Source organism: Choloepus didactylus, chromosome 8 (assembly GCF_015220235.1).
Source record: "Choloepus didactylus isolate mChoDid1 chromosome 8, mChoDid1.pri, whole genome shotgun sequence".
Classification (NCBI taxonomy): Eukaryota; Metazoa; Chordata; class Mammalia; order Pilosa; family Megalonychidae; genus Choloepus; species Choloepus didactylus.
In genome coordinates, this window is record NC_051314.1 from 106311057 (window position 1) to 106324903 (window position 13847).

At 38.1% G+C, this 13847-nt stretch overlaps 1 protein-coding gene across 4 annotated transcripts in view; it reads left to right on the forward strand.

The window, feature by feature from the left end:
• Positions 1-13847, forward strand: part of ITPR2 (inositol 1,4,5-trisphosphate receptor type 2) — a 550850-nt gene that overhangs the window by 170151 nt on the left and 366852 nt on the right. For all 4 annotated transcript variants that reach the window (XM_037848345.1, XM_037848346.1, XM_037848348.1 and 1 more), the window contains 4 exons: positions 1102-1263; positions 11633-11805; positions 12793-12912; positions 13026-13211. In XM_037848345.1, coding sequence (XP_037704273.1) covers positions 1102-1263; positions 11633-11805; positions 12793-12912; positions 13026-13211 — 641 coding nt within the window. The remainder of the gene's footprint in view (positions 1-1101; positions 1264-11632; positions 11806-12792; positions 12913-13025; positions 13212-13847) is intronic.

The following is a 13847-nucleotide window of genomic DNA, read 5'->3' on the forward strand; positions in this document are numbered from 1 at the left end:
TTGTGGAGTTGGGAAAGGAAAATAGTAGACATTGCCAATTAATATTTTATAGCTGATTGAGAATATAAAATCAAGCTTTTTCCCAAATAAAATAAATTTGCAACTCTGATAGGAGAAAGTCTTTTCTGACATTGGCAATTCTTTTGTATAGAACACTTGATTTCAAGGACTTCTAGGATCTTGAATGATTTATCATTATGATTTCAACCAAACTAAGACAAATATATGTTCAGTATTATACATATAAAATTCAAGATTTAATAAATGTGGCATTATTAAAGAAAATTGAATTTGTATCATCTTTCATGAACTCCAAAGGATAATTCCCTTCTGTTTTCCTTTCTTGTATTAATTCTCATGCCCTTGCCTAAGTGCTCCTTAATAGACAATGTTTTCATCCCTCCAGCTCCTCTCCAGGTGATCCTATCTGCTGTCTTGCTGCCTAAAAGACTTGTATTTTTCAATGCTTTTTAAATACTTCCCAACCACTAACCTTCTTACTCAAAGAATCTGGCTCTCTGGGGGTCACCAACTGCACATGTGACTTTTTATTTGTTGTGTTTGAATGTTGATATATTGATTGATTTGGGCACATCTTTGTGTACCAAGATCAGTAAGTAAACCCTCATAAAGAGTTTCAGAAGCAATATTTAGAAGCAATTTTCTGATGTCACTTTCAGATTAAGCATGAATTTTTTTTAGCATTTTGATTTCAGAAAATTACAGAAAATAATGGAAGAAACTAAAAGCCTATAAAATCAAACTGTTTTTTAGTTTATCTGCATATGTTCATATAACTTGGTATAATCTAACATCTTTGTGTTTCTTATTTTAATAGAATATCATTTCTAAATAAAATAAAATGTTCTATTTAAATGTTTTTGTCATTCACTTCAGAGAAATATTTTAGCAGTGTGTTTCTTTTCCTTATATATCAATCCTGCATCCTGAGTCCCCATGCCTCCCCTTTTTACCTCAATTTTAATTAAATAATACCAAAATGTTTTTTGAGTCAGTGTTCTTATTGTAAAAATTTTAAGGTGCAATGTAAAACCTGCACCTTCAATCATTAGAATAAGTGGTTACGTTTATTCCTGGTAGGTATTTGGGATTCTTAAAGCACCCTTTAAGGAGAAAGCAGGAGAAGGCTCAATGTTGAGACTTGAAGATCTGGGGGACCAAAGATATGCCCCCTACAAGTATATGCTGCGGCTGTGCTACCGTGTATTGAGGCATTCTCAGCAAGACTACCGGAAAAATCAGGTCAGAGGGCGGCGCTCATTTTTGTGTCTTTTTAACGTTTAAAGTATGGGCAAGGTTCTTTTGGTTACTATTCTAGGGCATATAAATAAGAATGGGAAATTTAACTTTGAAATAAAATGTTTTATATTGACAACACACAAACATGATCTGTAAGTATTTTTTAGCTGACATATGTACTCTTCCACATGAAAGTAGAATCACTGGGGTGGGGGGAGTGCTGAAAGTGGAATTATTTTTCTCACCCTAATTTCATTAATTTTAGATAAGATTAAGTAGAGTGCTTCTTTTTTTTTTTCATGCATGTCTTTATTTTATTACTCATTTGTCCATGTGCTGGATAAAGAGAGTGTCAGTCTCAAGGTTTTTAAATCACCTGGTCACATGATAAAAGCTAAATAGTTATACAGTATTTATCAAAGATCAAGTGTACTGGATTACAGTTCAGCAATTTCAGATGTTTCCTTCTGGCTATTCTGATACATTCGAAACTAAAAAGAATTATCCATATTAATGAGTCAGTAGTAATAATCATTTGTCAAATCCTAATTTCTCAGTTATACCTCTTCCCTCATTTGATTATTCTCTCAATCTTTGGGAGTATCTGGGCAATGGATATTTTAGGTTCTTCATGCTAGAAAGGGGTGTTGACCTTATGGGTAGAGGAATGGAACTGGTTGATATTCTGGGAGAGACTGGTACCTCTGGGTTTCAGGGCTTATCTGGCATAGGAACAATCTGGAGGCCTTAAGTTTCTGAAAAAAATAAACTTACTAAGTAATACATTTTCAGAGTCTTAGATAGACCCCAGGGTATTCTGTAGGATTTTCAGGAATACTCTTGGTTGGGGTTTGGAATACTGTGGCAATTTGCAATATCTGGTTGAAGCTTGCATAAGGGTAACCTCAAGAATGACATCTTGACTCTGAATTCTTCTAGCCACTGAAACTTTATTTTGTTTCATTTCTTTTCCCACTTTTGGTCATAAGGCATTCTCAATCCCATGATGCCAGGGCCCGGCTCAGCCCTGGGAGTCATGTCCCACATTGTCAGGGACACTTACACCCCTGGAAGTCATGTCCCACGTAGCAGGCTGGTTAGTGAGTTTATTTGCAGAGTTGGCTTAGAGAGAGAGGCCACATGTGAGCAACAAAAGAGGTTCTCTGGGGGTGACTCTTAGGCATAATTATAAGTAGGCTTAGCTTTGCCATTGCAGAAATAAGTGTCTTAAGGGCAAGCCTCAAGATTGAGGGCTTAGCTTATTAATTTGGGAGTCCCTAGTGCTTGAGAGAATATCAGGAATCCCCAGGTGGAGAAATTTAATAGTTCTGCATTTTTTTCTCCAGTCCCATAAGGGAACTTTGCAAGTAATTTTTCATTTTCTGCCCAAGATACTCAGGCATGTATCAGGGTATTACATTAACCTGTACAGAGTAACAAGATCTCATTCCCTTGTCTAGGTCCCACATAATTAGGTTGTTTAAATACACTGACAAGAGAGGTTAGATTAGATAGTGTGCTACAGAAAATATAAATTTTGGATGAAATAAACCTCTCTTCATTTGGTCTTACACAGAAGTTGGAGTTTTAAAATACAGACAATATCATCCTGTACCCTGTATTCTGACTTATCTTAGTCCTAACAGGTCCATTTCATTCATCTCTGTAATTAGAGTCTGATTCCCCTTTCAGCGCCTTTAACAGTTGCTGTATAGAGTAATGCTGACTTTCAGAGCTGCAGACAGAACTCTGACTTTGAGCCTCAGATGTCAAACAGATACCTGAACTACCAGGCTATACACAAAGAGCACAGCATTTCAGAATTTAGAAATAATAGTTACAACTCAGGAATAAATGGGACTGCTGTAAGAGCTTGCAGTCTTGGAACCTTTACAATGAGCCTTATTGAACATTCTGCACTCCTTAATCATAGATTGCCCAATCCCTGCCCACTTTTCTATTTCCTGTTAACCTATGCTCTCAAATTCAATTCTCAGGGTTTGCTCATTATAGTTAGTGAGACCACAAAATATTTGTCTTCTTGCTTCTGGCTTATTTCAGTCAAAATGTCTTCAAGGTACATTCACCTAGTTGCATGCCACATGACTTCATTCCTTCCTGCAGCCACATAGTATTCTGTCATATGTATGCACCACAGTTCTCCCTTCCATTCATCAGTTGATGTACCTTTAGGCCACCTGCATCCATTGGCAATAGCGAATACTGCCACCATAAACACCAGTATGCAAATGTCTATTCATGTCACTGCCTTTGGTTCTTCCAAGTATGTACCTAATAACGGGGTTGCAGGACCATATGGCAACCTTGTATTTAGCCTCCTGTGGAACCATCACACTGCTCTCCAGAGGGGCTGCACCATTCTATTTCCCTAGTCACAGTGAATAGGTATATATCTCTCTCCACATCTTATCCACCTCTTGTATCTTTCTGCTTATTATTTATTATTATTTTTAAATGGAATTTTATTGGTAAATATTCATACACCATATAATTCATCCAAAGTATGCCATCAGTGGTTCACGGTATCATCATATATTTGTGCATTCATTTCCACAATCAATTTTAGAATATTTTCACTACTATAAAATAAAGAAAAAAATAAAAATAAAAAAGAGCTCCCCCAAATTCCTTCTTATACCACCTATTATTTATATATATTTTTGTCTTTATTTAATTACTCATCTGCCCATACACTGGATAAAGGGAGTGTCAGTCTCAAGGTTTTTACAGTCACATGATCCCACAACAAAAGCTATATAGCTATACAATCACCATCAAGAATTAAATCTACGGATTACAGTTCAACAGATTCAGGTATTACCTTCTAGCTATTCTAATACACTAGAAACTAAAAAGGATTATCTAATTAATGTATAAGAATAACCTCCAGAATGACCTCTTTACTCTATTTGAAATCTCTTAGCCACAGAAACTTTAATTTTATTACTTTTCCCCCTTTCGGTCAAGAAGGCATTCTTAATTCCATGATGCCAGGGCCAGACTCATTACTGGGAGTCATCTCCCATGTTGCCAGGGAGACCTACACTCTTGGAAGTCATGTCCCATATATGGGGAGGGCAGTGAATTTATTTGCAGAATTGGCTGAGAGAGAGAGAGGTCACATCTGAGCAACAAAAGAGGTTCTCTTAGGCATAATTATAAGGAGGCTCAGCTTTTCCTTTGCAGGAATAAGTTTCATAAGGGGAAGCCTCAAGATTGAGGGCTTGACTTATTAAATTGGGAGTCCCTAATGCTTGTGAGAATATCAGGAATTCCCCAGGTGGGGAAATTTAGTAGTTCCACATTTTTTCCTCCAGTCCCTCAAGGGGACTTGGTAAATACTTTTTCATTTCCTATCCAAAATATTCTGGTATGTTTTGGGATATTACATTAGCCTGTATAAAATAACTAGAACTCCTTCCATATTCTAGGTTCCATGTAATTACATTGTTTAAATAAACTGAGCAGACAGTTAGATTAGATAGTGTGCTACAGAAAATATAAATTTGTACTAAATAAACATCTTTTCCTTTGGTCTCACACAGAAGTTGGAGTTTTAAAATACAGTCAATATTATCCTTTACCCTATATTCTAATTTACCTTAGTCCTAACCAAGTCCATTTCAGTCATATCTCTAATTGGAGTCTGATCCCCTTTTCAGCTTCTTTAACTGTTGCTGTATGGAGTAATGCTGACTTTCAGAGCTCCAGAACTCTAACTCTGAGCCTCAGGTGTCAAACAGATACCTGAAATTCCAGGGAATTACCAGGCTATACACGAAGAGCACAGCATCTCAGAATTTAGAAATAACGGTTAAAACTGAGGAATAGATGTGACTGCTATAAAAGCTTCCAATCTAGGAACCTTTGCAATAAGCCTTATTGAACAGTGTGCTCCTGCATTGTCAGTTGCCCAATTGCTGCCCATGTTCTATCCCTTGATAACCTACACTCTCAAATTCAATTCTCAGCATTTTGCTCATCATAATTAGTTTATGTTAGTGAGGCCTTACAATATTGTCCTTTTGTTTCTGGCTTATTTCACTCAACATAATGTCCTCAAGGTTCATTCACCTAGTTGCATTTTCATTCCTTCTTGCAGCCGCTCAATATTACATTGTATGTATACACCACAGTTCAGCTTTCTGTTCATGCATCACCCTTCTTTTCACCCATGGGCCACCTCCATCCATTGCAAATTGTGAATACTGCCACCATGAACACCTGTGTGTAAATGCCTGTTCATGTCCCTGCTCTCAGATCTTCCAAGTATATACCAAATAATGGGGTTGCAGGATCGTATGGCAACCCTATTCTTAGCCTCCTGTGGAACCACCACAGCACCTCCCAGAGGGGCTGCACCATTTTACTTCCCACCAGCAGTGAATAGGTATATCTCTCTCTTCACATGTTCTCTAGCACTTGTATCCTCCTGTTATTTTTTAAACAGTTTTATTCACACACCATACAGTCCATCTTAAGTGTACAATCAATGGTTCCTGGTGTAGTCACATAGTTATGCATTCACCACCACAATCTATATGAAAACATTTCCATTTCTTGGACAAAGAGAAAAGAAGATGAAAGGAAAAAAAAAAGATACAAGAATCCCATACCCCTCCTTTAAATACTCCTCTTATTGACATTTAGCTTTGATAAATTGCCTTTGTTACAATTAATGAAGGAATACTACAATGTTACTGTTAACCATAGACCCTAGTTTGCATTAATTGTATTTTTTCCATATACCATTCCATTTTTAACATCCTGCAATGGTGACAGTCAATTGTTCTCCCTCAAGTAAAAACTTTCTATATTTGTACATTTGATCACCATCACTGTCCACTCTAGGTTTCACTAAGTTACACAATTCTGGTTTTTATCTTCTGTCTTTCTTTCTGGTGTCATACATGTCCCCAGCCTTCCTCTTTCAACCATGCTCACATCCAGCTTTGTTTATTATACTTATGATATTGTGCTACTATCACACAGTACTGATTTCTCTTTCAGTATCTTAAGTGTATCATACCACTACCTTCTTGACTCCATGATTTCTGCTTACAAATCTGCACATAGTCTTATTGTACTTCCATTGTATGTGATAAATTGCTCTTCTCTTGCTGCTTTCAGTATTCTCTTTGTCATTGGCATTTGATAATCTGATTAGTACGAGTCTTGCAGTACATCTATTTGGATCAATGCTGTTTGGGGTACGCTGCACTTCTTGGACCCATAATTTGTAATTTTCAGTGATTATTTTCTTATTTATTCTTTCTGCCCCTTTGCCCTTCTCTTCTCCTTCTGGGACACCCATGACAGGTATATTTGTGTGCTTCATGTTGTCATTCACTTCCCTGAGCCCCTGCTCATATTTTTACATTCTTTTCCCTGTCTGTTCTTTGGTGTGTAGGATTGCAGATGTGCTGTCCTCTAGTTCACTATTCCTTTCTTCTTCCTCTTCAAATGTACTGTTGTATGTCTTCATTGTGTTTTTCATCTCTTCTCTTGTGCCTTTAATTCCCATAAGTTCTGCCATTTATTTTTGCAAGCTTTCAAGTTCTTCTTTATGGTCTCCCAGTGTCTTCTTGTATCCTTCATCTCTTTTGCCATATTTTCCTTCACCTCACTGAATTGATTTAGAAGATCTGTTTGAACATCTTTAATTAGTTGTTTCAATTCCTGTATCTCATTTTGAAGTGTTAGTTTGTTTCTTTGACTTGGCCATATCTTTGTGCTTTCTAATATGATTTGTGATTTTTTGCTGGTGTCTAAGGCATCTGATTTTCTTGATTAGTTTATTTGGGAGGTCATTTTCTCTCTTTTGCCTACAGTTTTCTTGTTGATTGGCTTTGTTTTCTAACTGCTCTTTGACATTTGGTACAATTTATTCTAGACCTCTAGGATAGCTTCTGTTTAACTGATCAGAATGTTTCAGCTCTTCTTTTTCTGATTCTTCCCTTTCCTATATGGAAGATTTTGAGATTGCCCTTTTTGTTGTGTGCAGTTGTTTCACCCCGAGGAAAAAGCTCTCTCTTCCTCCTTAGAGAGTGTTGATCTGACTTTTTTTCTTTTTTTTGCCTCTCTATATTTTTAATACTCCTTTTGTTACTTCTAGCAACTTTTACCTGGAGGTCTGGCTCTGGGAGGAGAGGTCCCCAGATATCATTGACCCCAGTCATATTTTCCCAGACAAGACAAGCATAGGACTCATGAAGGGGGTATAGTCAGTGTCAAGGTTCCCTGGGGATGAGACCTAGTAGAACATCAGTCTCTCTTGTGAAGCCTCCTAATTCTGTGATTTTGCTTTCATGCCCAGCAGATGGTGCTTTTGGCCTGCTGTTCCCCACAGGCAAAAAGTTGTATGGTTGTCTTTAATTCTCAGCAGACCCTGTTCCTGGCATGGGCATGAGACAGAGGCAAAAGGTTGAAGGCAGGCTTACACTGTTTCTGATTTCCAGCTCCTGGGGTCTGAATTATCTTGCAGTCACTGCCTGTCCTGGTTCTTGCCCCTATCTTTTTTTGGTGGGAGGGGGGACTCTCTTTCAGCCCCCTATTCCCTGCAGACTGAAAATGTTACAGGACTCTCAAAAAGCTCCCTTGCCCCCTGCCAGTAGTGTGTTTGAGCAGGCTGGGATCAGCTTTTCATAGGTTGAAACTGCTGCTCATATTCCAACCCCTGGAGTCTAAATTCTCTGAATGAGAGCCACCGCTTGCTCCTGGCCTTGCCCTCCACACCCACCCCCCACCTTTTCTTGGGGAAGATAAGCCATTTAGGGAAATATCTTTTCTACCTGATTAATTTCTTTGTCTCTCAGTCATTCCCAATCCCACTCTTGCCTGGGGCAGGGCTGAAAACTGAGAATGCCTGCTGTGTTCTTTAATGGGCTGCTGAGAGAGAGAGAGGAAGGGAAGGGAAGGGAAGGGAGGAAAAAAATCTGTTCCAAGAGCTGATCCCCAGCACCCTGGGTTTGCCAGTCAAGAACCGGATTTGGTACCTGGCTCAGTGTGCCCCTTTTCTTGGTGCACAGCCCTTTTCCAGTATTCTGAGCTCAGCCAACTCCAGAAACCTGTGTGTTTTTGTTTTTGCCTTTTTTTTTTTTTTTTTGTCTCTTTGTTTCTCATCAGCCCTGCCTCCTCCCAACTGGTGGTGGGGCTAATGTAGATCTCCTGTGTTTCTCTCTTGTTTGGGTTGTAGATTTATCTGTGCTTGGAGCTGGTATTCAGTGGTAAGAATTTGTTAATCAAATCTGCAATTGTAGTGTAGTTGAGGTCCCCTTCCCTTGCTCCCAATAGAGAGGACTTCTATTTCCCAACAGGGAGGAACCCCAAGTCAGCCTGCCGGGCAGTGGGGTAGGGCACCAGCCTCCACAGCGTGGAAGAATTTACTTAAAGTTCTGTGCTGTGATTTATCAATCTGGGCCCTTCCACTTGTTCCAGGCTGGTCTATGATGTGCGTCTGGGCATGGATTTCCCCTAAATAGTTGTTACGGATGGCTCCTGGCTATTTACTAGCTGCCCTAGAGGATGAACTAAATGCCACACTTCCCTACACTTCCGTCTTGCCCTGCCTCCTCTCTGTTCTTATTTTAATGGAAGAAAACTTAGGTTCCTGAACATTAAATGACATACCTTCTAGCATTCAGAGAATCAGCTTCTGAGGTGCTTCTGATAGGAGGGCCTACGTTATTCGCTGGGGGCTGTGGGGTGGGATGTGTGCAGGGTGAGGGTTTTTTTTGTGTACTCTACTTGTCCTCATTTCTCTTCTTGGATCTGGAAAATTACTGTACTATATACAGGCCACTATTCCACGCATACAAGCAGTGCTGTGTATTAGAGATTGAATTGACAGAAAAAGTCAACAGGCCTGCAGAGGTTACCTGTTGCCCAGTCCCATGGAGACCTGCAATGTGCACTATCTTTGATCAGGCTCAGCCTTTGGAAGGGTGCTGTGGACTCCTGCTCTACAGCACTGTCCTGTGCTCAAGGCCAGGTCTCCGTGGGTCTGGGTACTCTGCTGTTCCTAGTAGGTTGCCCAGGGAAGGCTGTCTTCATTGGTGTCTTTCTCAGTCTCACAAGGTCTGGCACACACAATGCCTTCACCCTCCACCCTCTGTCTTAGCTGGGATATACCAGGATATTCTGAGGCAGAAGTCTCCCTTCTGAACACACCCATCCTTCTGACAAGGGAAACCGCAAAACTCTACCACTATAATTTCTCCTTTCCTCTTTCTTAGTTCACCCTACCTAGTCACACCATCCCTCCCAGGTACATGTTTGTATACTTCGGGGAACCTGCTTTCTGGGTTTCTTTAGAGCACATGACTGTGGGTGATCTACTTTTTTCCATTTAGGGTGTTTCCCAAGAGGTAGATCAGTGAGCAAAGGAATAAAGAACCTCCCAGCATTCACTGATGGTTAGATTTTATTTCCCCTCACTTTCTCATGAATGCTGTAATTGAATCTCAGTGATGTTTGAAAAAATATTTTTTTTCATTTTTGTTGAATTATGAATGCTTTGTATTAAACATAAAGCAGCTTTTAGATACTTTTAGATCGTGATGTAGACAGAAAGACCTATGTTTTGCATAATTACCCTGTTTTCCTTTATCCTCACCTATAGTTTCTAGTCTCTTAATAGGCTGTTTGTTTGTGATTTAGTACTGATATAAGCCTTTAATATCAAGTCTCTATTATTTATGGAATTTGGTCACACCTCTAATTCCATTTGATTATTTTTTAACACCTTGGATGTTTGCCTTATATAAGAGTATGACTAAAATAGTCATCAAAGTGTGTAAATCAGTACTAAAATGGTACATTAAAAGAAGACATTTACTTTTCTTAACTGGCTACACAATATATAGAGCTATCATTTTGAAAGGCCACAGAGATGCTGCCTAGAATATAATTAGATCTGTGCAACCAATATCTTTTTCAAGGAATAGATGTGTTCCAGTAAATTTTACTTAAGAAAAACCACTTTCTAATCAATAAATTCTTCCATCATAGAATCAGAGATATGGTTCCATGGAGAATCTCCATGGAAAATCTCCCAAAAGTCAAAGTGAAATCTGAAGCTCACCAGTTCTATGATTGTGTGTGATGTGTTGCTTGTACATAGGACATGAGAAATGAGCAGTACTGATTTGGCATATAGGAGAGTTAGTGTGAAGAATAAGGAGCTGATTAAATGATAATTAAATGATTGAAACTCTCCAATGGCTTTCTCTTGTTCTTAGAATAACATCTTCGTTCCTTACCAAGGCTCACAAGGCCTCTTGTGACCTACCCCTCCAACGCCATCTCTTGCCTCCTCCCCACTTACTACACTCTGGCTACAATGGCCACCTTTTGTTTCTAGAGTGCAGTAAGCTTGGTCCAACCTCAGGACATTTGCCGTTGCTAGTCCCTCTACCTGGATGGCTCTCTCCAGGTCTTCCCATGGCCGCCTTCTCATTATTTCCATCCTAGCTCAAATGTCACTTCCTCAGCGTCTACTCCACCTTAAGTTACTACTTTTCTCTTCCATTATTTTGTTTTCTTCATTTCACTTTTCAATATGTAAAATGATCATATTTGTTTGCTCATTTACTACCTTTTTTTCTCACTAGTATGTAAGCTCCACAGAGCTTATCTGGCTTGTGTACTGCCATATTCCTAGCCTTTAAACAGTGGCTGGAATGGAATAGACCTTCAAGAAACATTTAGTGGTGACTGAATCTGATTAATAAAGTGATTAATCATATTATCTTGTTTGATAGCTTTATAAAGATAAAAAGTGGTATGAAGTTTTATCATATTGGAGGGTGGATTTCATAGATTATTGTACTGTACATACAAAAAAGAAATCAACCCAGATTCACTGGGGGTCTTCTTTTCATGTAACAGCATAGATCTCCTACATCATGAATGAGATCCCAAACAGTGATTCTCTTTTTCATAACTATGCCAAAGTCATTGATTATGGAGTTTAGTGTGGGTTAAAAGGAAGGCCTGTCTCTGTTAGGCTGGTGAAATCAGAGATTACCATGTCTTAAAAAATTGTTATTTTAACTAGATTAACATTCCCTCCCCACTTTACAAGACTTTACAACACTTTATAAGAACCCGTATTAAGAATTAAGTTATTTCTAGGTACATAGTTTTCTGTTATAATTTGAATTAGGTATATTCTAATATGTTTCCATTTCCTTCCTCAAAAGCTCTGTTTATTGAAGAATTACTTATTTATTCCTTTAACAATGATTTTTAGTGATTTTTCTGTTACGAATAAATTAATAGATGTTGCTAACCCTATAGAATCTGTTATTTCTGTTTGCCAGCTTATTCAGACAGTCTTTCTTCTTTGCAGGAATATATTGCTAAGAATTTCTGTGTCATGCAGTCCCAGATTGGCTATGATATTTTGGCAGAAGATACCATCACAGCTTTGTTGCACAACAACAGAAAACTACTAGAGAAACATATCACAGCAAAAGAAATAGAAACATTTGTCAGTTTACTCAGGAGAAATCGGGAGCCAAGGTTTGAAGTGCTTCATAGGGTATTCTTTTCTAGTGGGGATTGTGACTTTTTGCTTTATTTTCCCAACTTTTTAAGACTTGGAATACTTTCATAATACTAACTTTCATGGATAAGCTGTGTTGGATTTATCACTATAATCATTATGTATAATAAAGAGTTATTACTGCATAGCAGAACAAAACTTACAGATTTATATTTAATTGATTAATTGATTTTCTCTCTGATAACATGTTTTTATAGTACTTGTTAGTTTTTCATAATGCATTCATATGCATCATGTCATTTAAATCCTTGTGCATTCTCATGAAGTATACTGGAGTTGTACCATTAACCAGATTTTAGACGTGAGAAAATAGAGGTCCAGAATGCATCATGCCCAAGACTACCCCAAAAGTAAGGAATAGAATGTGAGGTCAAATCAAGGGATTCTGACGACACATCAAGTTCTCTTTCTTTTGCACCGTGCTGCCTTATGTGGGAGAAATGAATGCAGAAGAGTCAAACAGATTGGCAATGCCTTTTAAACTAATTAGTACAGCAAATAAGTGCTAAAACATGGAAGTGGGCCTTCTGACTTGATCAGCTATCACTCTTAAGTATGTGCTATTTTCTTATTTCACTCAGTACAACATTAGATTTGATCTGTCTTTGTTTTGATATTCAGTACTGTATAGTCTCACTTTAAAGTAGATAACTGATTTTCTAAACATAATAAGTCACAGTGCTGTGGAATGAATATCATCTAATAAATTTGAGCCATCTTTTATATTTTTTTAAACAAGGTTTGTATTAAATACAAAAAATTGAAGGTTCAGTTTATTTCTAATGATGCAATAGATAAGCTACACATTGGAAAAACGCTGCATGGAAATAATATTATAAAGTATTTTCAAAAGTTTTGTGGTTTATATCCCAAATATATTTTTGTTGTGTTGACTATATAAGACACTTTATTTTATGTTGTATTTAATTTTTTTCTCTTGCCAGGTTTTTGGATTATTTATCAGATCTCTGTGTTTCTAACACCACTGCAATACCTGTAACTCAAGAACTCATCTGTAAATTTATGTTGAGTCCAGGCAATGCAGACATTCTCATTCAAACTAAGTAAGCCAAGATAATGGAGGCATCTTTTTCTGTTCATTAGTTCTAGGCATTGTAATTCTTTATCGTATTTGTGAATGAGCTTCTTAACAGAGTTAGCATGTGTTTATTTCAAGGCTGGTCTCAATGCAAGTAGACAACCCCATGGAGAGCTCCATCCTTTCAGACGACATTGATGATGAAGAAGTTTGGCTTTACTGGATTGACAGCAACAAGGAACCTCATGGCAAAGCTATCAGGCATCTTGCTCAAGAGGCAAAAGAAGGCACCAAAGCTGATTTAGAAGTTCTTACCTATTACAGGTTAAGTATTGTAGAGAATCATGATTCTCAACCTCATATATTCATTGAGATGATTCTCTGAAACCTCTAAAAGTTGGTTATCAATAAAGAGGAAATTTAAAGTCATGTCAGACTAGGGTAGCTGAAATATTTAGAGCCATTTATAAAATATTCAAATTAAATATTAACATCTGTGTTTTCCACATATACCACTTGCAATTTTCCTGTTTTTAACTAGTTTGGAATTTTTGTGCAGCAAAGGGTTTTTTCTTATTATTGCTCAAACTGGGTACAGGAGAGAGACATGTTTTGGGACCTAGGGAATGGGAGAGAGAGATGGAACTGGGGCTGGGAAAGCTGATCCTTTTGCCGAGGTAGCCTCAGAGGAAGCTATCCAGTGCTTAGCATATAGTGTTCAGTAATACGTGGTGACCCAGGGGGGCTTAAGAGAAACTGACATCTGCAGTTAGAAGGCACAGTGATGGCAAATGGCAGCAGAGGTATCTATGGTACTGAAGTAAACATCTGGGCAGAGTTGTACTTTCCTGATGGTTAGTATATTAGAAACAGGAACTCAGCAGGTATCTTAGAATTTAAGGGATAGGATCCTAAGGCAGAAGCCCTTGGGCCAAGTTGGCAGAAAATGGCAGAGAATGC